This window comes from Theobroma cacao, chromosome 9 (assembly GCF_000208745.1).
Source record: "Theobroma cacao cultivar B97-61/B2 chromosome 9, Criollo_cocoa_genome_V2, whole genome shotgun sequence".
NCBI classification, from domain to species: Eukaryota; Viridiplantae; Streptophyta; class Magnoliopsida; order Malvales; family Malvaceae; genus Theobroma; species Theobroma cacao.
Genome location: NC_030858.1, coordinates 6,721,972 through 6,744,038, shown reverse-complemented (window position 1 = coordinate 6,744,038; position 22,067 = coordinate 6,721,972). Strand labels below are relative to the sequence as shown.

Sequence of the window (22,067 nt, the reverse complement as noted above, 5' to 3'; positions counted from 1 at the left end):
ATGTCTATTTTGAAAACTAATAAATCTCTATATAATTTTGATCGAAACTTAAAGAGATCAAAATATTTTATCTTAATTTTTACTAACAATTATTATGATTATTTACAATGTAATCTAATTATATTGATTTTGAACTATACTCACATTACATTTATTGACTAGAATATGATTATATTGTAATCTTATATTATTATAATTTATTACAAAATAAATAATTTAATTTAATTAGACACAATTTAGTTTAAGTAGACACATTACCAGAAATGTGCCCTCACTCCTCATTACCAGAAATGTGCTTCCACTGACTCTCCTCGTTACCAGAAATGTGCTTCCACTCTCCTCGTATCAAACACTATCTAAATAAAAAGGTTATGCACCTAGGTTTTTCCATGAAAATAATTTTCTTTAGCAGAAAATGGAGAAATTTTTCCATAGAATAATGTAGAAAGTTTCACCCACCTTTTCCCTTTCTTCTTTCGGGTTTCAGTTTCGTCTGTGACTCACATCTCAGAAGTGCGAACTTTAGCAGAAAACGGCAGTCTTTAAAATTTACAAGAATAGGCACCACAAAACCAATTAACCATCCCCGCACGCTGCTGCGCCACATTTCACCTCAAACTTTTCAGGATTCAAATCATCATAACTCGAGTTGCAAAAGTGGTTTTTAAGGAGAAGACAATTATCATGAAACTATAAAAGGGCAAACAAAACATATTAAACAAGCTACATTAATTAATTGCATCATCCATACCAAGTTCTAGTAAACATTAATTCAATATTATCCTCTTTCCCAATTCATAAGAAAACAGAATACGACACAACAATCATATTTGAGGTCAAATACTAAAAGACTGGCTCGCTAGTGGCACAACTTCATCAGTCAAAGCCTCTAAAGGAGCGACCACAACAATCCAAGAGGCCCATCACACCGAAAATGAGTTTCATACTATTCTAGATCAAGAGCTTCTCAATAGCATCCTGCATTTCACAAATGAAAATACATAAGATACAGGATTAAATTCAACCACAATAAATGCAAAAATAAAAAAAATTATAATGTAGCACGTTAGAAAGAAAAATACCTTGAGTTGTTGTATTTGGGATTTCAATTGGCTTCCTTCATTTGTCGTGACCGAACATGCAATTACAGGTCTTGTGACCCCACATGCTCGACCAAGTGCTTGCTTTGAAGGGACAAATACATAGGGGACGTTCTGCAAAATTTGAATACAAATGTTATCATTGAGATTCTGTACTCAGTGTAATCTTTCAACAAAGGGCAAAGGAAAATAAAAAAACCTAGCAACTGATCCTAGAGATTTTGCTCCATCACAAGAAATCAAGGTGCAGTTGTTACGATTTTTCTTCCACAGTGACCTTTATGTTGAGCATCAAGATGCATGATAGGCATGCTACATAGCTGAAGAGTGGAGACATTTATATAAAACAAAAAGTGCATAATCTTAAATTCTTTTTTTGACTCAGTAAGCCTATCTCGGCTGATATCTTTGAGTAAAATCAGATATCTCAAAATTCAAATCTAGGAACATATTGATAACAATAAAACTCTATATGCCCCCAAATCAAGACAATTTGTCAAAAGACTCTCAAAGCTAAATATTTACAACAGTTACTAACACAGAAAAACTGTTGAGAGGAACAATACATAAGACAGCAACTAGCATATCAACCACAAATGCATAACAAACAAATGGTACTAGCCAAAAAAGGAGAGAAAGCTCTAAAACTGCTCAAAATTCTATGTTTTCATATTGGTTTATGCACAAAAAAGCACAAGCCATTTGCCACAGAACCAGCAAGTTCCCATTGAGTCCGGCAATTAAAAGCCAGAATCTGAACATGATAGAATATTATCTGATATACCACATTACATACAAACACATTTCCCATAGTGCAGTGAGCATAACACGATATTCAGTCCAATTTAAACAAGCAATTTTCACCCTGCCTAATTTTATTCACAACAAAAATACAAGTAACAATTAACATAACACTTACAGATTACTTTGCCCATTTTAATTCCTTAATTATTCAACGTTGAACAAACCCAATAGAATTAAGGAAATAAACGGCTATATCAGAAAAAAAAAATTCCATAAAGCAATTACCTTATCTTCAGCAAGTAAAGGAAGATGCAGCAGAATCTCAAGGGGCTCGGTATCCGCAGCCATGACAACGAACTCCGAGATACCTCTGTTAAGGGTCTTAGTAGCTGAAACCCAACAACCCAATTAAAAACGCAAATGGCAAAACCACACCAGAAATATTAACAATACACAACCAAAGTACGAAAATGGGTATTTTTCCTGACCTTCATTAGCTCCCTTTTTAAGCTGCTTGTAGTTGGCAGCTTGTTGAACAAGATCCAAAATCGTGGTTGTTAACTGAGCATCTGCTAGTGGGTATGCTTTTGGGTTGACCGGTTCTCCTGTCTGCAGAAAATATCAGCCAATTTGTAAATATAATGCAAACATAAAATCACTTCGGTTTAGCAAATATTAGATGAACAGAATAAGAGAGAGTACCATTTTGGATGAGAAAGAGGGTTAGGCGGAGGAGAAGAGTGGCTAGGGTTTTTGTGAGCCACCTAATTTAGGGTTTAGGGGAGAAATAAGGTGGGAAGATAATTTATAGCGAATAACTCGGATCGGGTTTATGGTAAGGGCCAAGAGGTTTCTTTTTCTGTCAAAAGTACCCACATGTCCCTGCACCATACCAATATGTCAATTTAGTCCCTCTAATCAAAACTAATCAATTTAGTGCATATTCTAAATTTTTTGCAATTGAATCCTTTAGCTTAATTTCGTCTAAATTAACTATTAATAGTGATAATGTGATCCTGACATGTCAGATGATGGTGACATGTCAGATTAAAAAAATTTGTAAAAATTTTTTTTACGACCTATTTATTTGTGCCGTGTCATAAAAACCAAATTATACAAAATTACAAAATATATGAATTAAATTAAATAAAACTATATAGCACAGAGATTAAATTAAATAAAATCTTATAAGTTAGGGACTAAATTGATTGTAATTTTACTTAAAGTATGAAGTATATGGAAATCTTTTGTTTGGTTGATTTATTTATGCAATTCAAGAAAAAGTATATAATAAAATAATATTATTGTATTAACTTTTCATCTGTAAAAAAAAATGTACAAACTAATTATACTGTTTAATTACGAAAAAGAACAAATCTAGTTACAAAAAGAATTCAATAATGGAAAGCTCCAATGGTTCACCTCTATATCATTATACAAAAATATTGAATCATAATTTTCAAGCATATGCACATGAGCAAAACATACATGTACTTTCAAAATTACAGGGATGAACTAAATTGAGTCAAAATTTTTACAACGTCTCTTTTGTATTCCTACTACCAACATTGCCTATTATCAACATCAGTTACAAAATAACAAGCGAACAACATATCATTTAACATTTTTAATAACATTTCACTAGCTAGTTACAAAAGCAAGTGTAAGACCTAATTGTAGCAGCAGTGCATTTTGGTCAATTGGACGGTTGCATTACAGAAACAAAAGTGTGACCTTCTTGATGACAAACAGTACATTTTGGCCAATTGGATTGCTGTTGCAATTGGGTCTTACACTTGTTTTTGTAATTAACTAGTGAAATGTTGCTAAAAATGTCAAATGATTTGTTGTTCAGTTGAATATTTCAATTATAACTTTTACTATTTCGATGTATGAGGATCAAGATCTTTCATGCTCTCTTCTTCCTCTTTCGTAAAGATGGTAAGTTGAGAGCTATTTTGATATATGAGGATGAATTAAAGACGTTACTTATATCTTTTTGAGTCTTATTAGTAAGGATCTCAAGTAACACACGTTTTATAGATTTTGTCCATCTAAATTAGTTTTATTTTCTCATTTTTACCATAATTATTTATATAAAAATAATACAACAAATAACTAGTGATAAATAAATGTTGGTAAATCCGTTTAAAAAAAAAAAAGAAATGTCTGTAAAATGTAAATAACAACAACTTCAAATAAGAGTCTGTTTGACTTAACTTTTTTTAGCTTAAAAGCTATTATTAAGCTCTTATAAAAAATAATAGTTTTTAAAATTAAGTTAAAACTATTTGGTAAACTATTTAATAAAATAAATTATATAAACTCTAATTTCGATTAAAATTACCATAAACAGTATTTATAGTATCTTCAATCACCTAATAAGTCATAATGTAATATTTCAAGTTTATATATAATTTCATATGTTAAAATCGAAAAAATCAATTAAAAAAAGAAATAATTTTTAAACTTGTATAGTAGCAATAGTATTAGTTTTTTGTTTATCTAACAAACAATCGGATTATGATGCTTCAATTTTCAAAAAAAAAAAATGATGTATTTAATATTAAAATCTTTTTTGGTGAAAATAGAGAAAATCTTTAAATAGTATTTGAATGCAGTTTTGAATTTTAGATTTTTTTTCTCTCAATCTTTGTAAGAACAAAAAAATTTTAAATTTTGATATTATATTGTTGGGTCTTCTGTTTTTTTATTAGTTTTTGTAGAGAGAAGTAAAGAAGAGGGAAATCGTGATTTACATTGAAGAATGGTAATTTGTAGAGGAAATGAGAGGAGAGGGAGATTAATTGAGAGAAGGGTATTTTTTGAAAATTAATGTTTTTTTAAGTGAAGAAAAAGCTCTTCCTTAGAGCTTTTTTTTAAGTTCTTCTTTTTTAAAATTTTGTTCTTAAAAAAAACTATTTTTTTTAAGAGTTTTTCAAAAAATCATGTTTGGCCTAATTTTTACTTTTAAGAAGTAGATAAGTTGAAAAAAAATTAGACCAAATATGCACTAAATAGAAAACATAAATAGTAAAAACCCAACATATCAAATGTAGAAAACAAAAAAACAGAAAAATCTTTTATAATTGTCACATAATTAAAGTTTTCATGTAATTATTTTCATAAGCATACAAAAAAACCTAGTAATAATTGCTATAAAAGATGATAAAAAGTTAAAGCTTATATTAATATTAACATTTTTAAGGAGACAATCCGATGATTAAAATTAAAAATTCTATTATTAAGTGGTCAAGTTTGATTTTGAGATGGGCAAAGTAAATTTTTTTTTTGGACAATGTAAAATTAATAGATGGAAAAAGATTACCCTCTCTTGTATAACCTACTATTATATGTAGTGAAAATGAAAAAGTTAAAAGACTATAAATACATTTTTTTTATTATCATAACAATGATAACAACAAATTGGGAAGATTTTTTCTTTAAATTTTTTTGTCAGCAGCTTTAGTGATAAATTTTACTTTTATAGAAATATTTCCAAAAAATATTGTTTTTTAGAGATAATTCTCAAATAAATTTATAAATTATTGAAGAAAATTCAAATAAGACATTATTCTTTTATTGCATTCAATCAAGCCTATATATTTTTATTTTGAGTCAAATAAGCTCTTATAATTAATGATTGACTTAGTCAAAAAGTCATTTTGTTATTCTATATTACATGATACTAACGCAGCATGCTAACATATTATAATTGATAACGATATAACATATATTTTTCATCTTCCATATTAATATCATGTCAGCATCATGTAATATATAATGATAAATGACATTTTTATTAATATCAATTAATCAATCATTAGTTATAAGGGTTTTGACTCAAAATAAAAATGTAAGGCTTATTTGATTTAAAATAAAAGTACAATGACTCAATTAAATACAATAAAAATATAAGGATTTATTTAAATTTTCTTAAATAGTTTAAAAACGTTTGTAGATATTATGTTTTTTTTAAATAAAAAAGATAACACTTTGACTCAAATTTAAATATAGTTAAACATCTCTAAATTAATACCCTCAGAACTATGAAAATTTATTAATTAATAGAGATATTGTTGAATCCATAAATTAATAATTTATTAATTTATACATCAATTAATAAAAAATTAATTTATCAAGGTATTCTTTTTTTTTTTCAAAACATTGAACTTAATACATGTATTATGCATAATTTTCTCTTACAATATGAGAACATTACACTAGAACTTCTTAATGCACTACAAAAAGTGAGAGATGAGATATAAGGAGACATCAATTTCAAGAGAAAACAAATAACATTTGAGTCATATTTTGCAAAGACTTCATAATTAAGTCATTTATATATATAATTTTGATACATAGGAGATTATTAATTTATATATCAAGTAAGATCTACGTGTGTTTTTTTTAAATGTATTATCTTATAAATTTGGTGAATTATTAATTTATCACATTGATCTCAAATTGGGAACAATAAAAAATATTATTTAATTAAAATTATTCATTTATCGAGTATTAATTTATAGAGGTTATATTGTATGCACTTAAACCCTTAGCCAAGAGGGTCAAAGAAATTATTTTATGTGGGGTTGAAATGGATTTAATTAAGAAGAGATCTATATATAACATATTTAGCCAAATTAAATATTGGAAACAACAAAGCAAAACCCATTCATATATTCTATAAGGAGGTTTATATATAATGACAGTAACAATAATTAAGTGAACAGTAAAAAATTAATATAATGATTAACATTTCTATTAAAGGATTTCATATCAAATATTTGAACTTATTTTTTCATTCAAGTTCCCCGGTATGTAAATAATTCTAAGCTTTTAAAAAAATATATAAATAATTCTAAGTAATAATAAATCAAATTAGATCACGTTATTCGTGGGTTGGACCAAAGATTCACTTGATCCATAGTGCCATTACAATAGAATCAAAGATAGGAAAGTAGCCATCCGACACATGTCAGATAAGCCCAGTTTATATTACAGATTATCTGAACCCAAGCTGAGGCCCAATAATATATAGAAGTAGCCTCCCTGTACGACTTCGTTTAATATCATGCAAAAAACAAAAAAGCACTCGAATTGTCCGATCGTGTTAGTTCCGTTTCAGCCTTAAAAATCCGACTTGGTTGGTTTTATCTAAGTCTGACGTGGCGCAACAGAATTGAAACTGCCACATCACTGAAACTCTTTTCCAGTCTGAAAACATTGAAAGTCATCATTTCAATTCTTCTTTTTATTTTTTTTTCATATAAACTTGCAGAGCGTTTTGAACGGGGTGGATTGAAGAAAAGATGAAATCAACTCAGATTAGACAATTTCTCTATCAGGCCGTTAGCCTTGGTTCGTTCCACATTCCCTCGCTCTCTCAGTTTTCTGAAAGCTTCATGATCGAATTTTCGATTTAATAAAATTTGATATATAGATATATTATTTTAAAAATGTTGTTTAGGAATGATCATAGCATCGGCTCTGATGGTATGGAAAGGACTGATTTGCATTACTGGAAGCGAGTCGCCGGTGGTGGTCGTGCTTACTGGGAGCATGGAACCTGGCTTCAAACGAGTGAGTAGGTTTTCTTTTCTTTTTTACCTGAATCCATAATTCCTTTTTCGTTTCTTTCAATTCTCAGATTTGATTTCTTAAATTTGAAGAATTTAATTAAATAATAATTTTTGTTATGCAGGGAGATATATTGTTTCTGTATATGAGTAAGGATCCAATTCGTGCGGGAGAAATCGTCGTCTTTAATGATGTATAATAGTAATAATGTTCTTTATTCTGCTTTGTTTTTTCCTAATTGCATTTGATTTTTCTTAGTTATCTTCATTTATTTACGTCAACGTCTCTAACTAATTCAGGCTCTGTTGTTTCTTTTGTTAATTAGGTTTCCCCAATGCTTTTCAAAAAAAAAAAAATAGGATACCAAAATAAATAAATATTTTGGAAATTAAAAGAATTTGTGAATAGAAGTAAAAGGCAAATGGTAAAGAACAAGTTGCAAAAGTAACAACAAAATTGAGCCTTAGTTTCAATTTATATCATCAAGTACTTGCTATCTCAAAACAAGTGTTACTAATTTTGTATAGTTCCCTTTGCATTGCCCTTTTTTTGCCTTTGAGCTGCGGCCAGCTGAGTGCATTTCAATTTCTTTGATGTATGTTTACTTGTTTTTGCTAATTTATCTTTCCACTACTGTATAGGGACGTAAAGTTCCCATTGTGCATCGGGTGATTGAGGTAAGATCTTGTTGAGGTTTTATGTTTCCTATATCTCTCTGCGCCTGTTTATTTACATAAATACATTAAACAAATAACTGCCTAAATATGTAAACTGTGTTTTTTTTTTTTAAAAAGAAAACAGTTCAATGTTGGAATTTGGAAGGTTTCTCGTGTACATTTCTGGTATGTGGATGTCTGTGTGATAATTACTTAATTTTCTTGGTAAAGAAAGAATAATCAAGAGATAAAGTAAAAACCTAGGAATCTAGTTTCTAGAGAGGAAGGGACATACAGGCATCCCTGGCTCATCTACTTTCAGCTACTAATCACTCAGCCGTGTGATAAAAAACTGTCTACCATACATGCCATATACACCCCTGAATGATCAGTCTGATGGTCTTTGTTTTCTTCTTTAGTTTTAAAGTACATTTTGGCATTTGATGTTTCTGTCAAGGATGCTATTATTGGGCTGAAGAAAGGAGTCTATACTCACCCACACTTGGTGATAGAAGATTGAATACTTGAATGTCCAGTGTGAAAGAGATGCGTATCATATACTGAAATCAAAAGTATCATCTAGAATCTAATGTTTTTCATAGGTTTAACACCATATTCATTTATTGGAGTCTTATTCATGAAGTTTGTGTACAACAAACTATGCTCATGATTGAAGATTGCCTATTTCAACATCCTAGCACGTCTATATGTGCTGTGGCAATAGATCATATGAATTACATACTTCTCACCAGGTTAATAGGCATGGTAGATTGGATTGATTTCATTCATGTTTGGTTGTGCTTTGTCAGGTTCATGAGCGGCGAGATACCAGAGAAGCTGATATACTCACAAAAGGTACCATGTTCTTGATATCAATGTAGTTAAATGTGAGTCAATACAAGCTGTATCAGTACTAAAATTTTTTGTGAACATGAAATCTTTTTCCCTCTCAATCAATCTGTGGACACTTGCATACAATTTTGTTAATTTAAATTGGAAATGGTCTTAAATACATTCCAAGTTCTTCTATTTTTTGTTTTTCATTTCATTAGTTTTTCTTTTAACATGTGCGCATGTGCAGCCACTGCCTTAGTCTGCTAATCTTGTCTGTTGGATGGCCACTTTCATCAGGGGATGCTAACGACATGGATGACAGAGTTTTGTATACATCGAGCCAACATTGGTTGCAACAGAAATACATCAAGGGGAGAGCTGTTGGGTAAATTAACACCTATAATTTCCTATTAGCAAGTTTTAGAAGTGAAGACATTTCCAACACACTGACTAGGAATTTCTTGCTTTCAGTCTTTTGTGTTTTGAGTTCTGAATTACCAGTTCATAAGCTTACCAGAAATTGGAATATATTTTTCTTTTTCCTTTTTGGCATAATGGATAAGGATTAAATATATGAAATTGACCGAGCCTGTGAAATTCCTCAAAAAAAGAATTTATTGAAAGGAATTATTTCCTTGTAGGTTGGCAACTGTGGATTGTTTATGCCTATTTATGTCATCATAAATCCCTGTCATTGTTTGGCACTTGATTGGCATGACTGTTCTTCTTTTGGGGTCTCTCTAGACTTATTTTTGACTTATAACTTTAAACATTATGTTCGGTGTTGCGAATTTTCAGTTCGCAAGCTTGGCACATATTATTAGAAGTAGCATTAATAGAATTGTCTTTTCTCTAAGTAATCATTCCTGATTCAGGAAGCATATAAAATAGTTGGAACTGTCAAAGCATGTCTGGCTCTTTGAATAATCTTTTTCAAAATGTATGATTTCACTGTTAGTTGTCGGTTGGTGATTGTCTATCCCTAATAATTATGAACTTGGGTCAAAGAGTGACATTCATCAAAGTTTTTTACTACTTAGGTATGCCAAAAGCACCACTTAATCTACGGTGCTAAAAGATGTGTCTTTACAATACAGGTTCTTGCCTTACGTTGGCTATGTGACAATTATCATGACAGAAAAGCCTGTGATCAAGGTTTGGAATTGTTGGAATTTTAAAGTTTTCATGTTAATTAAGTAGAGTTTTTCTTTTTTTCTTTTAAATTTTTTTAAGTTATCAGTTGTAGCCCTTATAATCTTGTACTGTTTACAGTGGTGCAAACAATTAACAAAACGGCAAGGTTTTTGCAGCCTGAGCATTTGTTAAGCCTAAGCTTGTACACAAATTTTAACTTCTCCATTTTTTCCTGCATCTTCTTGCAGTACATACTTTTAAGCGCATTGGGATTGCTGGTCATAACCTCAAAGGAATAATGACAAGCTTACAAGATTTGAGACTTGGTTTAAGAAGTCACCAGATTTCCTTCTCACGTCTCAGAACTCCGAACAGTGGGGAAAGCAAAATCCAGACATGCACAATATAAAGTTCTTCAATTCTTTTTTTTTTTTAAAGAAAGGAAAAGAAGATTTCAAGCACTAAGTGCATGATTGTCTACCAATTTATTATCAAGATATCTTTTTGGTGCAATAATAATATGATAATTATTTATGAAATTGTTAGTTTTTGTCATAGCCTTGCGTACTTGTATTATTATCTCTACTTAGCAGAGGGCCCATCCAAGTATATGAAAGCAATTGATCAGAGTTTAGTCCTAGGAATAGCCAAATGCAGAACTCAATATGCACAAAACACCACAAACATATAACGGCAAAATGAGATATTTCAACATCCCTATTGGAATGAAAAATAGGCATATGCTCATAACGGTCTTATTTGCTATTCTTGAATTAATACGTTATCTCCAACCATACATGATATAAAAACTTAGAGAACAAAGTACTACATGAATATGGAAAGTACCTCAATTCAAGCCATCTCAAGCAGCCGTAAACTTGTGCAACAAATCACAATGTGGTGTCCCAGGAATCAGATCCCGCGGCTGCAGCTGTGGCTCAATCCGACAGTTTTGTCTTAACACAGAGACATAATCCCTCTCAACACGCTCTTCAAACCTTACACGATCAGGATTATTAGCAGGATATTTCTGCTCAAATTTTGTTGACTCAAAATAATAACTCACACCCTTCAGGGTTTTCATTTTGTACTCGTAAGGGTACGACCTGGACAGCGAGTAAAGAGGCTCAGAGGATGGCAAAAAGTTCGACAACAAAATCAGAATTAACAGCCCTAGAAGCGACTGGATAAGCACGCAAATGCTGAAACTGAGAAATCTGGAAGTCACAAGAGGCATCTCCTTGAAAGAAAAATCAACTTTCCAAATATTAATTATCATAACTCATGATGCCTGGAAGCCGGCCTTGGATACAATTACAAAGGTTTATTTCCTAGGCCCTTGCGTCACTCCGAAATAATCTTCTGTTTCGATGTGATCTATGAGAATGTGTCACAAACTACAGCTTCTCAATTCAGCTCTCTACACGTCACTTTTCACTCACCCGACTCAAGTATGTGAGTACTAAGCAGTTGATCCGTTTTTACTCTTAAGAATAAGCCAAAGACACTGTCTATATAACTGCTAAAACCATATAGAGGAGATTGGAGACACTATTGACTCCCATCAGGCCTATTTAGCCTGGACAATTTCTTTCCCTGGCTATAATTAGCCATGGTCTATTTCCTTTACTCACTTTCTTTTCTTTCTCTTGATGCAAGAGGACATTATTACCATTTACCAATATATTTCACGTCTTTTGATCTTGCACAAAATTTTTTCCCCCTTCTTTTTCAATTTTCAGGGAGAATCATTCCCTTAATTTGTTGACGGTGGATCAGAAAACAACCAAGAATGATTAACTCCGGACAATGGCCTCAAACAACAGCTACCTGAACAAGATCAAGCACATCGGACAGGACTGATATATGTGAATGATTATATCTTGCGGGGAATTAGCTGCATCCATATGATTGCAGACACCATTTTCTGAAATGTAAGATTGAAGATGGCATTTTAGTCCGACTAATTTATAAAAGGACATAACTGCAATGAACTCCAGCATCCTTTGATGCAACATAGAAGTTGAGTGATCATTATCTTCCAGTAAGAAAATAGATTAAACATTCTTGTCTGAATCAAAATCACATAGCTGCAAGCATGCAAGTACCACCTGATTCTAATCACCCTTCCCCAAGGAAAAGAAAGAAGAAGACGAGCTAAACCAGAGGTTGTAGGATGGCCCATTAAGCACTTTAATCTTTAGTTGGGAATTTTGTTTTACAGAGGTACACGAAATGAAGCTACAAGCATAAAATGTCATGACGAGAAGCTACAACTGTTGCGAGGCTGATGCAGTCTATGGAATTTATTTACACAAAAAAGAAAATTGTTATGATTTCATTTCTCTAGATTGTGTTGTGTGCAGCCCGGTGAACAGACCACTCTGACATGCACTCTTTTGGTTCTTGAATAAAAATATTGCGGAGTATCCACAAGTGAATTAGTAGTATTTGTATAGAATTGATTTTCATATAAATATTTTAAGCCTGGTATATTTCAAATGAATCCAACTCTGAACCCCTCGTGGATTCCTCTATTGCTTGACTGAAAAGCCTATTCTTGTAAGGGTTGGTTAATACATAACAGGAACTTCAACATCCATTTCTCTTCTCTCACAATGTTTAAGTGGATTCATTGTTGGCCAAATGTGGTCTATGCCTAAAACAGAGTTTGCTATGGGTTTCACAAACTCTAACCATGATGGCATTGATATCCCTGGTCATGACACACGAGGCCTACATCCACCACAAACTTTTCTAGCCTGATGTTGCCGTCATAATAGCATTAGGATGTCTTTCGATTGCATATTATCATACATGCCCAGCATTTGCTAGGAGCGAGGGGGAATTATAGAGACCATCGACTCGCTTGAAACATCATGACAGCATTCACCAAACCTCTGAAACTTTGTGCTAACAGAATATCAGAAACTAAAAATGCTACCGGATACAATCCACTGCTCGTTCTCATCAAGGCACGGCTACAACCAAGATTAACATTTTATAGTAGAAAACGAAATTTGAGGATAGATGACCTTAAGATATGCTAACTTTTCAAATTAAAGACTGCATTTACCTTTCTTTAACTTTTTGGATAGGGGAAATAACTTCATTAACATCAAAATGCTTGGTCCGTATCCTATAACATTCCAGACAATATTCTGGACATACATCACTCTCGGTGTATAACATCTCACGTTAAACGATACCCCAAAAAATTTAGTATGTGGTCTTAATGCTCTACTAGCAAGCCTGAGAACTCTAGATGCAGGATCAACGAACCTTAACTATGAAATTGAAAAAGATTTTGCCATGAGTATTATCCAATACACAGTGCAGTTGCCAGTCTTTGAGTAGCACACCAAGCAGAGAGTGCAAGGTGAAAAGTGTTGTCCTTTTAGTTTAGTGTCCCACCTGCATCGCAAATGTACATTGTTAGCTAATATTAAGATGAAGGAAAAGTTATCTCTGTCACCACTTTCATTAGCATCAAACATGCACACCAGTGCATGCATTGACAACAGGTATTGATCTCATCTCCAGATGATTGATAAATATGTTATACATATATCTGCCCTCTTGCTTATGATATCCGCTTCCTTCATTAGGCTAACCAACAAAGAATAATTCTACCTCACCTACTCTAGAAATTGACACCGGATGGGTATCCCCCAGGTAACTAATGACACTCAATTTTTTTTCTTTTGAGAAGCAATGACGCTCAAAATTGTGGCTAAGACAGTAAAGATTCTTATTTAATGGGACCAAATGAAATAAAAAAATCAGTATGCTACAAATGGGCCACTAATGCCATACTGGTGTTGCATGATGAAACAACAGCCTAGTTCTAAAGTCAAGCAAAACTAATCAAGAGATTAGATAAGCCAAAAGCAGAGGAGGTCCATACACAGATTGCTCCAGGAGCAGACCATAGGATCATGCAACCACAACAGCTAAGTTCCATCTTTGTAGATAATGTAACTATCCATGCGTTTCAAATAAAAAAATGCCCTTGTTGATGTTTCAAATCTGAAAGTTTGAAAAAAGCCAACTTGTTGTCATGTTTGAGTTACATATGTTTGAGTAATATAGATAACCATGCAGTGAAATAAGAATTGATTTGTTTGTGGTACATTAAATCATAGGATTATATGGCCCTTCAAAAAAGAAAAATAAAAATTCATAAGATTAGATGTAAGTATTGTTAACATAAAAGTTTCTGCTCATTTAACATTCATAGGAGAAGCTGTCTCTTAGTGCCAATGATTATAAGAATGCCAGGTACTGATATTACAAAGAGTCATAGCTTTCCTTAATTTGTCAAAAATCAAAGCAAGATAATAAGTCTTGGGTTCATATATCATCTGTTCATTGCAGTTTGGTTGGAATGGAGCAGCACCAATCAAAGAGTTCTTTTAAGGAAAAATAAAGCAGGGTGTAGGCTTGATTAGGGACACGCAAGATAAGGAGTTTCGTTGATAGGTGGGTATTAGCTGTGAATATGTTTCCTAGCTGCTTAATGTATGTCTTAGGCTGTTTTTGTTCCGAGGTCGAATCAGTCAGCTTGACTCAAATTCTTGGGGTAAGTAATGTATGTCTTAGTCTGTTTTTGTTCTGAGGTCGAATCAGTCAGCTTGACTCAAATTCCTGGGGTAAGTAGTTTATTTTATATGTACTAGTTTTCCCTACCTTTTTCTTCTTCCGCCCTTTTTTTAACTAGGGTAGACAGAAGGCTAGCTTTGCAACAAAACGAAAAGACGAGGCATTATTTCCAATGGTTCGAAAAGTCCTAATACTCACCCTAGTACCAACAAACATGATTCTAAAACATACGTAGCATGTAGCGCTGCAAAAAACTGCTTTAAGAAAGAAGAATGCCCTATTTTCACTGTGCAGCAGAAGGAAGTTTGAAAGAACTTGGGCAGATTTTAGAAACAGAACAGAAATTGCTTCAACTCGAACTGAACCACATTTACATTTTTACCATCATGAAAGTTAACAACATATACTCTTGTTGTCAATAAGGTTACTTTAGAAAACCAATATCAATATGCATGACTAAGTACCAAAGTATCAAACTATATAAACCCAGATGCTTCAATATCTACATTTTTATAGCAAATAGACACTATCAGAATCACTTTATTATTCTTTAGTTAAATCAATATCCATGGACGATGCATGCCTAAGCTCACAATTGTTGCACTTAAACTAATATCCAAACAAGCAAACAACCACACATCCTTTAAACCCTTAAAACTAAAAGAATACTACTAGCCTAAATGGAAAAAAAAAAAATACAGGAACACGGAAAAGACCTTAATGGAAGCCATTAAGCTGCCGACTGAAACTTCTGCAACAAATCACAATGTGGCGTCTCACGAATAAACCCCCACTGCTGCCGCTGCAGCTCAAACCTACAATTCTGGGCCAAAACTGAATAATAATCTCTCTCAACACGCTCCTCGATCTTTATACGCTCAGGACTATTAAGTGGATAATCTTGCTCAAATTTCGTTGACCTCACATAATAATTCACACCCTTCTGTGTTGTGAACTTGTACTCATAAGGATACGACCTGGACACTGAATAAACAGGCTCAGAGGACGGGAAAAAGTTTACACGATCTTCAAACCTCACACGATCAGGATTATTAGCAGGATATTTCTGCTCAAATTTTGTTGACTCAACATAATAACTCACGCCCTTCTGGGTTTTCATTTTGTACTCGTAAGGGTACGACCTGGACAGCGAGTAAAGATGCTGAGACGATGGCAAAATGTTCAACAACAAAATCAGAATTAACAGCGCTAGAAGCGACTGGATGAGCACGCAAATGCTGAAACTGAGAAATCTGAAAGTGGCAAAAGGCATCTCCTTGAAAGAAAAATCAGCTTTCCAAATATTAATTATCATAACTCATGATGCATGGAAGCCGGCCTTGGATACAATTACAAAGGTTTATTTCCTAGGCCCTTCCGTCACTCCAAAATAATCTTCTGTTTCGATGTGATCTATGAGAATGTGTCACTAACTACAGCTTCTCAATTCAGCTCTCTACACGTCACTTTTCACTCACCCAACTCAAGTATGTGAGCACTAAGCAGTTGATCCGTTTTTAGTCTTAAGAATAAGCCAAAGACACTGTCTACATAACTGCCAAAACCATATAGAGGAGATTGGAGACGCCATTGACTCCCATCAGGCTTATTCAGGCTGGACAATATCTTTCCCTGGCTATAATTAGCCATGGTCTATTTCCTTTACTCACTTTCTTTTCTTTCTCTTGATGCAAGAGGACATTAATTCCATTTACCAATATATTTTTACGTCTTTTGGTATCTTGCACTTAATTTTCCCCTTCTTTTCTAATTTCAGGGTGAATCATTCCCTTAATTTGTTGACTGTGGATCAGAAACCAACGAAGAATGATTAACTCCGGACAATGGCCTCAAACAACAGCTACCTGAACAAGATCAAGCACATCGGACAGGACTGATATATGTGAATGATTATATCTTGCGGGGAATTAGCTGCATCCATATGATTGCAGACACCATTTTCTGAAATGTAAGATTGAAGATGGCATTTTAGTCCGACTAATTTATAAAAGGATATAGCTGCAATGAACTCCAGCATCCTTTGATGCAACATAGAAGTTGAGTGATCATTATCTTCCAGTAAGAAAATAGATTAAACATTCTTGTCTGAATCAAAATCTCATAGCTGCAAGCATGCAACTACCACCTGATTCTAATCACCCTTCCCCGAGGAAACGAAAGAAGAAGAAGAGCTAAACCAGAGGTTGTAGGATGGCCTATTATTAAGCACTTTAATCTTTAGTGTGGAAATTTTGTTTTACAGAGGTACACGAAATGATGCTACAAGCATAAAATGTCATGACGAGAAGCTACAACTGTTGCGAGGCTGATGCAGTCTATGGAATTTATTTACTCAAAAAAGAAAATTGTTATGATTTCATTTCTCTAGATTGTGTTGTGTGCAGCCCGGTGAACAGACCACTCTGACATGCACTCTTTTGGTTCTTGAATAAAAATATTGCGGAGTATCCACAAGTGAATTAGTAGTATTTGTATAGAATTGATTTTCATATAAATATTTTAAGCCTGGTATATTTCAAATGAATCCAACTCTGAACCCCTCGTGGATTCCTCTACTGCTTGACTGAAAAGCCTATTCTTGTAAGGGTTGGTTAATACATAACAGGAACTTCAACATCCATTTCTCTTCTCTCACAATGTGTAAGTGGATTCTTTGTTGGCCAAATGTGGTCTATGATTAAAACAGAGTTTGCTGTGGGTTTCACAAACTCTAACCATGATGCCATTGATATCCCTGGTCATGACACACGAGGCCTACATCCACCACAAACTTTTCTAGCCTGATGTTGCCGTCATAAAAGGATTAGGATGTCCTTTTCTAGCCTGATGTTGCCGTCATAATAGGATTAGGATGTCTTTCGATTGCATATTATCATACATGCCCAGCATTTGCTAGGAGCGAGGGGGAATTATAGAGACCCTCGACTCGCTTGAAACATCATGACAGCATTCACCAAACCTCTGAAAACTTTGTGCTAACAGAATATCAGAAACTACAAATGCTACTGGATACAATCCAATGCTCGTTCTCATCAAGGCACGGCTACAACCAAGATTAACATTTAATGGTAGAATACAAAATTTGAAGATAGATGACCTTAAGATATGCTAACTTTTCAAAACAAAGACTGCATTTACCTTTCTTTAATTTTTTGGATAGGGGAAATAACTTCATTAACATCAAAATGCTTGGTGCGTATCCTATAACAGTCCAGACAATACTCTGGACATACATCACTCTCGGTATATAGCATCTCACGTTAAACAATACCCCGAAAAATTTAGTATGTGGTCTTAATGCTGTACTAGCAAGCCTGAGAACTCTAGATACAGGATCAATGAACCTTAACTATAAAATTGAAAAAGATTTTGCCATGAGTATTATCCAATACACAGTGCAGTTGCCGGTCTTTGAGTAGCACAACAAGCAGAGAGTGAAAGGTGAAAAGTGTGGTCCTTTTAGTTTAGTGTCCCACCTGCATCGCAAATGTACATTGTTAGCTAATATTAAGATGAAGGAAAAGTTATCCCTGTCACCACTTTCATTAGCATCAAACATGCACACCAGTGCATGCATTGACAACAGGTATTGATCTTATCTCCAGATGATTGATAAATATGTTATACATATATCTGCCCTCTTGCGGATGATATCCGCATCCTTCATTAGGCTAACCCAAAAAGAATAATTCTACCTCACCTACTCCAGAAATTGACACTGGATGGGTATCAACTAGGTAACTAATGACACTCAAAATTTTTTTTCTTTTGAGAAGCAATGATGCTCAACATTGTGGCTAAGACAGTAAAGATTCTTATTTAATGGGACCAAATGAAATAAAAAAATCAGTATGCAACCAATGGACAAATAATGCCATATTGGTGTTGCATGATGAAACAACAGCCTAGTTCTAAAGTCAAACAAAACTAATCAAGAGATTAGATATGCCAAAAGCAGAGGAGGTCCATACACAAATTGCTCCAGGAGCATACCATAGGATCATGCAGCCACAACAGCTAAGTTCCATCTTTGTAGATAGTGTAACAATCCATGCGTTTCAAATAAAAAAATGCACTTGTTGATATTTCAAATTTGAAAGTTTGCAAAAGGCCAACTTGTTGTCATGTTTGAGTAACATAGTTTGAGTCCTATAGATAACCATGCAGTTAAATAAGAATTGATTTGTCTGTGGTACATTAAATCATAATTTATATGGCCCTTCAAAAAAAAAAAATTTCATAGGCTTATATGTAAGTATTGTTAACATAAAAGTTTCTGCTCGTTTGACATCCATAGGAGAAGCTCTCTTAGTGCCAATGATTATAAGAATGCCAGGTACTGATATTACAAAGAGTCATAGCTTTCCTTAATTTGTCAAAAATCAGAGCAAGGTAATAAGTCTTGGGTTCATATATCATCTGTTCATTGCAGTTTGGTCGGAATGGAGCAGCATCAATCAAGAGTTCTTTTAAGGAAAAATAAAGCAGGGTGCAGGCTTGATTAGGGACACACAAGATAAGGAGTTTCATTGATAGGTCGGTATTAGCTGTGAATATGTTTCCTACTGCTTAATGTATGTCTTAGGCTGTTTTTGTTCCGAGATCGAATCAGTCAGCTTGACTCAAGTTCTTGGGGTAAGTAGTTTATTTTATATGTATTAGTTTTCTCTACCTTTTTCTTCTTCTTTTCCCTTTTCTTAACTAGGGTAAACAGAAGGCTAGCTTTGCAACAAAATGAAAAGATGAGGCATTATTTCCAATGGTTGGAAAAGTCCTAATACTCACCCCCAGTACCAACAAACATGATTCTAAAGCATACGTAGCATGTAGTGCTGTAAAAAACTGCCTTAAGAAAGAAGAATGCCCTATTTTCACTGTGCAGCAGAAGGAAGTTTGAAAGAACTTGTGCAGATTTTAGAAACAGAACAGAAATTGCTTCAACTCTAACCGAACCACATTTACATTTTTACCATCATGAAAGTTAACAACATATACTCTTGTTATCAATAAGGTTACTTTAGAAGACCAATATCAATATGCATGACTAAGTACCAAAGTATCAAACTATATAAACCCAGATGCTTCAATATCTACATTTTTATAGCAAATAGACACTATCAGAATCACTTTATTATTCTTTAGTTAAATCAATATCCATGGACGATGCATGCCTAAGGTCACAATTGTTGCACTTAAACTAATATCCAAACAAGCAAACAACCACACATCCTTTAAACCCTTAAAACTAAAAGAATACTACTAGCCTAAAAGGAAAAAAAATACAGGAACACGGAAAAGACCTTAATGGAAGCCATTAAGCTGCCGACTGAAACTTCTGCAACAAATCACAATGTGGCGTCTCACGAATAAACCCCCACTGCTGCCGCTGCAGCTCAAACCTACAATTCTGGGCCAAAACTGAATAATAATCTCTCTCAACACGCTCCTCGATCTTTATACGCTCAGGACTATTAAGTGGATAATCTTGCTCAAATTTCGTTGACCTCACATAATAATTCACACCCTTCTGTGTTATGAACTTGTACTCATAAGGATACGACCTGGACAGTGAATAAACAGGCTCAGAGGACGGTAAAAAGTTCAACAAAAGAATTACCAGAACCGGTAACAACTGAATCAGCATCCGAATATTGAATCCGGTAGAGCCATGATCCCCCATTCTAGCTCCCATCCCAGGCCCAAAATTGAAACTTCGAAATTGCGTGGTTGCAGGAGGCATTCCACCGAAGAAAAAGTTCCTAAATATCTCATCAGCATCAAAATCAGTATCATAAAAACCATTAAACCCGTTGCCTCCTCCGCCACGATATGCTGAAGCTCTCCTTTCATAAACAGGTTCATCCGATCCGACAAGATCATATTTTTTCCTACTTTCTTCATTGCTTAGGCACTGAAACGCTTTTGAAACCAACTTAAACGCTTCCTCAGCCCCGGGAGCTTTGTTCTTATCAGGATGAACTTTTAAGGATAGTTTCCGATAAGCTTTACGAACATCTTCAACGGAACACGTTTTCTCTAACCCCAAAATATCATAATAATCCTTCTTTTTCTTGATTTGCTTCACGATTGTGATTTGCTCTTCGGTGTAAGAAGCCGACGAAGAAGAGGAGGCAGCTGACCCAGTTGATGGATTCCTTTGGCGAATTGACGGTTGATCGGACGGCTTAGAATGAGAAGCCCCGGACGGATCTTTGGTGGACCCCGGAGATTCCGGGGCGGGTCGGTCGTCGGAATCTTTTTCGGCTGCTGCTGATAAGAGATTGTCGATAGGAAGTGTTGGGTCCAGGCGACGCGCTTTGTTGAGGAATTTGAGTGCACGCGCACGATCTCCAGCGTCCAACGCTTCTTTCCCGATTTTCAAGCATTTCAAGGCGTCATCTTTGTTGCCATCCATGTTTGAATTTGAGAAAAAAAAAAAAAGAAAAGAGGCAAAGATCGAATCGAAGGTGAAAAAATTGAAGGAAAAATCTTACCCTAGAAGAACTAGGGGGTGAAAAGGGGAAAAGGGTATTAGCTAATTAGGGTTCATATGTAGTGATAGTGAAATAGAGGCGCTGATTTGGGTTGACTAGTAGGAAATTAGGGTTTCATGATTTGGGGAGGGTGGGAACCGGGGAAGAAGGGGGAAAGAGAGAGTTTCTGTGAATTGTCGTCGGTTGCGTTTGTATGTGAAACAAATTGGGTGACACAGGGTTGTGGTTGGTATTTGGGGAATATGGTAGGGGTAAATGTGGAAATATATGTTGTACCATTTTGATGGGATGGTGGTCCAATGAGAATCTGATCTTGCTTTTATTTTAATTTACTATTACTGTAGATAATGTTAATTTAATAATACTTAATAAAAAAATCAATTTAAAATTTTTTTATAAGCTCAATTAAATTTCTATTTGTGTAAATAATGTTGTGAAAGAAACATATTACCATTCAGTTTATCATTTTGCTCATGATTTATGACTACATTAGTGTGATTTCCGTGAGGTTAACGTTCCTAAAGTGATTTACCCAAATTAAGGTAATGTTTGATCATTTATTATTATTTTTTTTGCAAACGAAAAACGTTCATAATTTTATTTTTATTCCAATGATATTTAAATTTATCGAAAATCTTAGTAAAAGTAGTTATAAAAACACAAGATGTTTTACTTTTATTTAAATTTAAAATCTAATAAGTAAAGACCTTGTTAATGGATGTATATATTTCTTTGACATCTTTTTCAACTTTAATACAACTAAACTGATTTTTCTTTTTGGGATTCAGGCCAAAGAAACTAGTACTAGTATTTATATTGGATAAGCCAGCTATTATATATATATTTATACAAAGTTAAAATTCAGGGGACTACCATTCCAAAAAATCTTAAGATTTATTCTC

The 22,067-nt window shown here is 33.8% G+C and overlaps 3 protein-coding genes across 6 annotated transcripts; 1 reads left to right on the top strand and 2 right to left on the bottom strand.

Annotated features, from left to right (window-relative positions):
• LOC18588745 (NHP2-like protein 1) lies at window positions 700–2,659 on the bottom strand. Its single transcript, XM_007013359.2, has 5 exons — window positions 2,547–2,659; window positions 2,333–2,453; window positions 2,130–2,233; window positions 1,083–1,214; window positions 700–978 (listed from the first exon to the last, which is right to left on the bottom strand). The coding sequence occupies exons 1-5, from the start codon at window positions 2,547–2,549 to the stop codon at window positions 952–954; spliced, it is 387 nt and encodes a 128-aa protein (XP_007013421.1). The 5' UTR covers window positions 2,550–2,659; the 3' UTR covers window positions 700–951.
• LOC18588744 (signal peptidase complex catalytic subunit SEC11C) lies at window positions 7,025–10,587 on the top strand. 2 transcript variants are annotated; one of them, XM_007013357.2, is made up of 8 exons: window positions 7,027–7,205; window positions 7,315–7,427; window positions 7,549–7,617; window positions 8,066–8,101; window positions 8,890–8,935; window positions 9,212–9,299; window positions 10,012–10,069; window positions 10,297–10,587. In XM_007013357.2, exons 1-8 carry the CDS (start codon window positions 7,157–7,159, stop codon window positions 10,345–10,347), a joined length of 510 nt encoding a protein of 169 aa, XP_007013419.1. In that variant the 5' UTR covers window positions 7,027–7,156; the 3' UTR covers window positions 10,348–10,587. The 2 variants fall into 2 exon arrangements, with proteins under 2 accessions (XP_017982052.1, XP_007013419.1); XM_018126563.1 differs by lacking the exon at window positions 10,012–10,069 and having other exon boundaries at window positions 7,025–7,205; window positions 10,297–10,405.
• Window positions 13,120–21,373, bottom strand: LOC18588741 (chaperone protein dnaJ 49). 3 transcript variants are annotated; one of them, XM_018127307.1, is made up of 3 exons: window positions 20,233–21,373; window positions 15,367–15,627; window positions 13,120–13,462 (listed from the first exon to the last, which is right to left on the bottom strand). In XM_018127307.1, exons 1-2 carry the CDS (start codon window positions 21,084–21,086, stop codon window positions 15,381–15,383), a joined length of 1,101 nt encoding a protein of 366 aa, XP_017982796.1. In that variant the 5' UTR covers window positions 21,087–21,373; the 3' UTR covers window positions 13,120–13,462; window positions 15,367–15,380. The 3 variants fall into 3 exon arrangements, with proteins under 3 accessions (XP_017982796.1, XP_017982795.1, XP_017982794.1); XM_018127306.1 differs by lacking the exon at window positions 13,120–13,462 and having other exon boundaries at window positions 15,158–15,627; XM_018127305.1 differs by lacking the exons at window positions 13,120–13,462; window positions 15,367–15,627 and adding an exon at window positions 17,767–18,147 and having other exon boundaries at window positions 19,972–21,371.

Bases quoted from the DNA above. Each gene is read 5' to 3' on its own strand.
- LOC18588744 (XM_007013357.2), top strand. From the start codon at position 7,157: ATGAAATCAACTCAGATTAGACAATTTCTCTATCAGGCCGTTAGCCTT. The intron at 7,206-7,314 runs GTTCGTTCCACA...AATGTTGTTTAG, and splicing joins CTATCAGGCCGTTAGCCTTG to GAATGATCATAGCATCGGCT. The intron at 7,618-8,065 runs GTATAATAGTAA...ACTACTGTATAG, and splicing joins AAATCGTCGTCTTTAATGAT to GGACGTAAAGTTCCCATTGT.
- LOC18588741 (XM_018127307.1), bottom strand. From the start codon at position 21,086: ATGGATGGCAACAAAGATGACGCCTTGAAATGCTTGAAAATCGGGAAA. The intron at 15,628-20,232 runs GTCGTATCCTTA...TTCAGTGTCCAG, and splicing joins CCTGTTTATTCACTGTCCAG to GTCGTATCCTTATGAGTACA.
- LOC18588745 (XM_007013359.2), bottom strand. The intron at 2,234-2,332 runs GTCAGGAAAAAT...GTTGGGTTTCAG, and splicing joins TAAAAAGGGAGCTAATGAAG to CTACTAAGACCCTTAACAGA. The intron at 1,215-2,129 runs GTAATTGCTTTA...CAAATTTTGCAG, and splicing joins CTTTACTTGCTGAAGATAAG to AACGTCCCCTATGTATTTGT.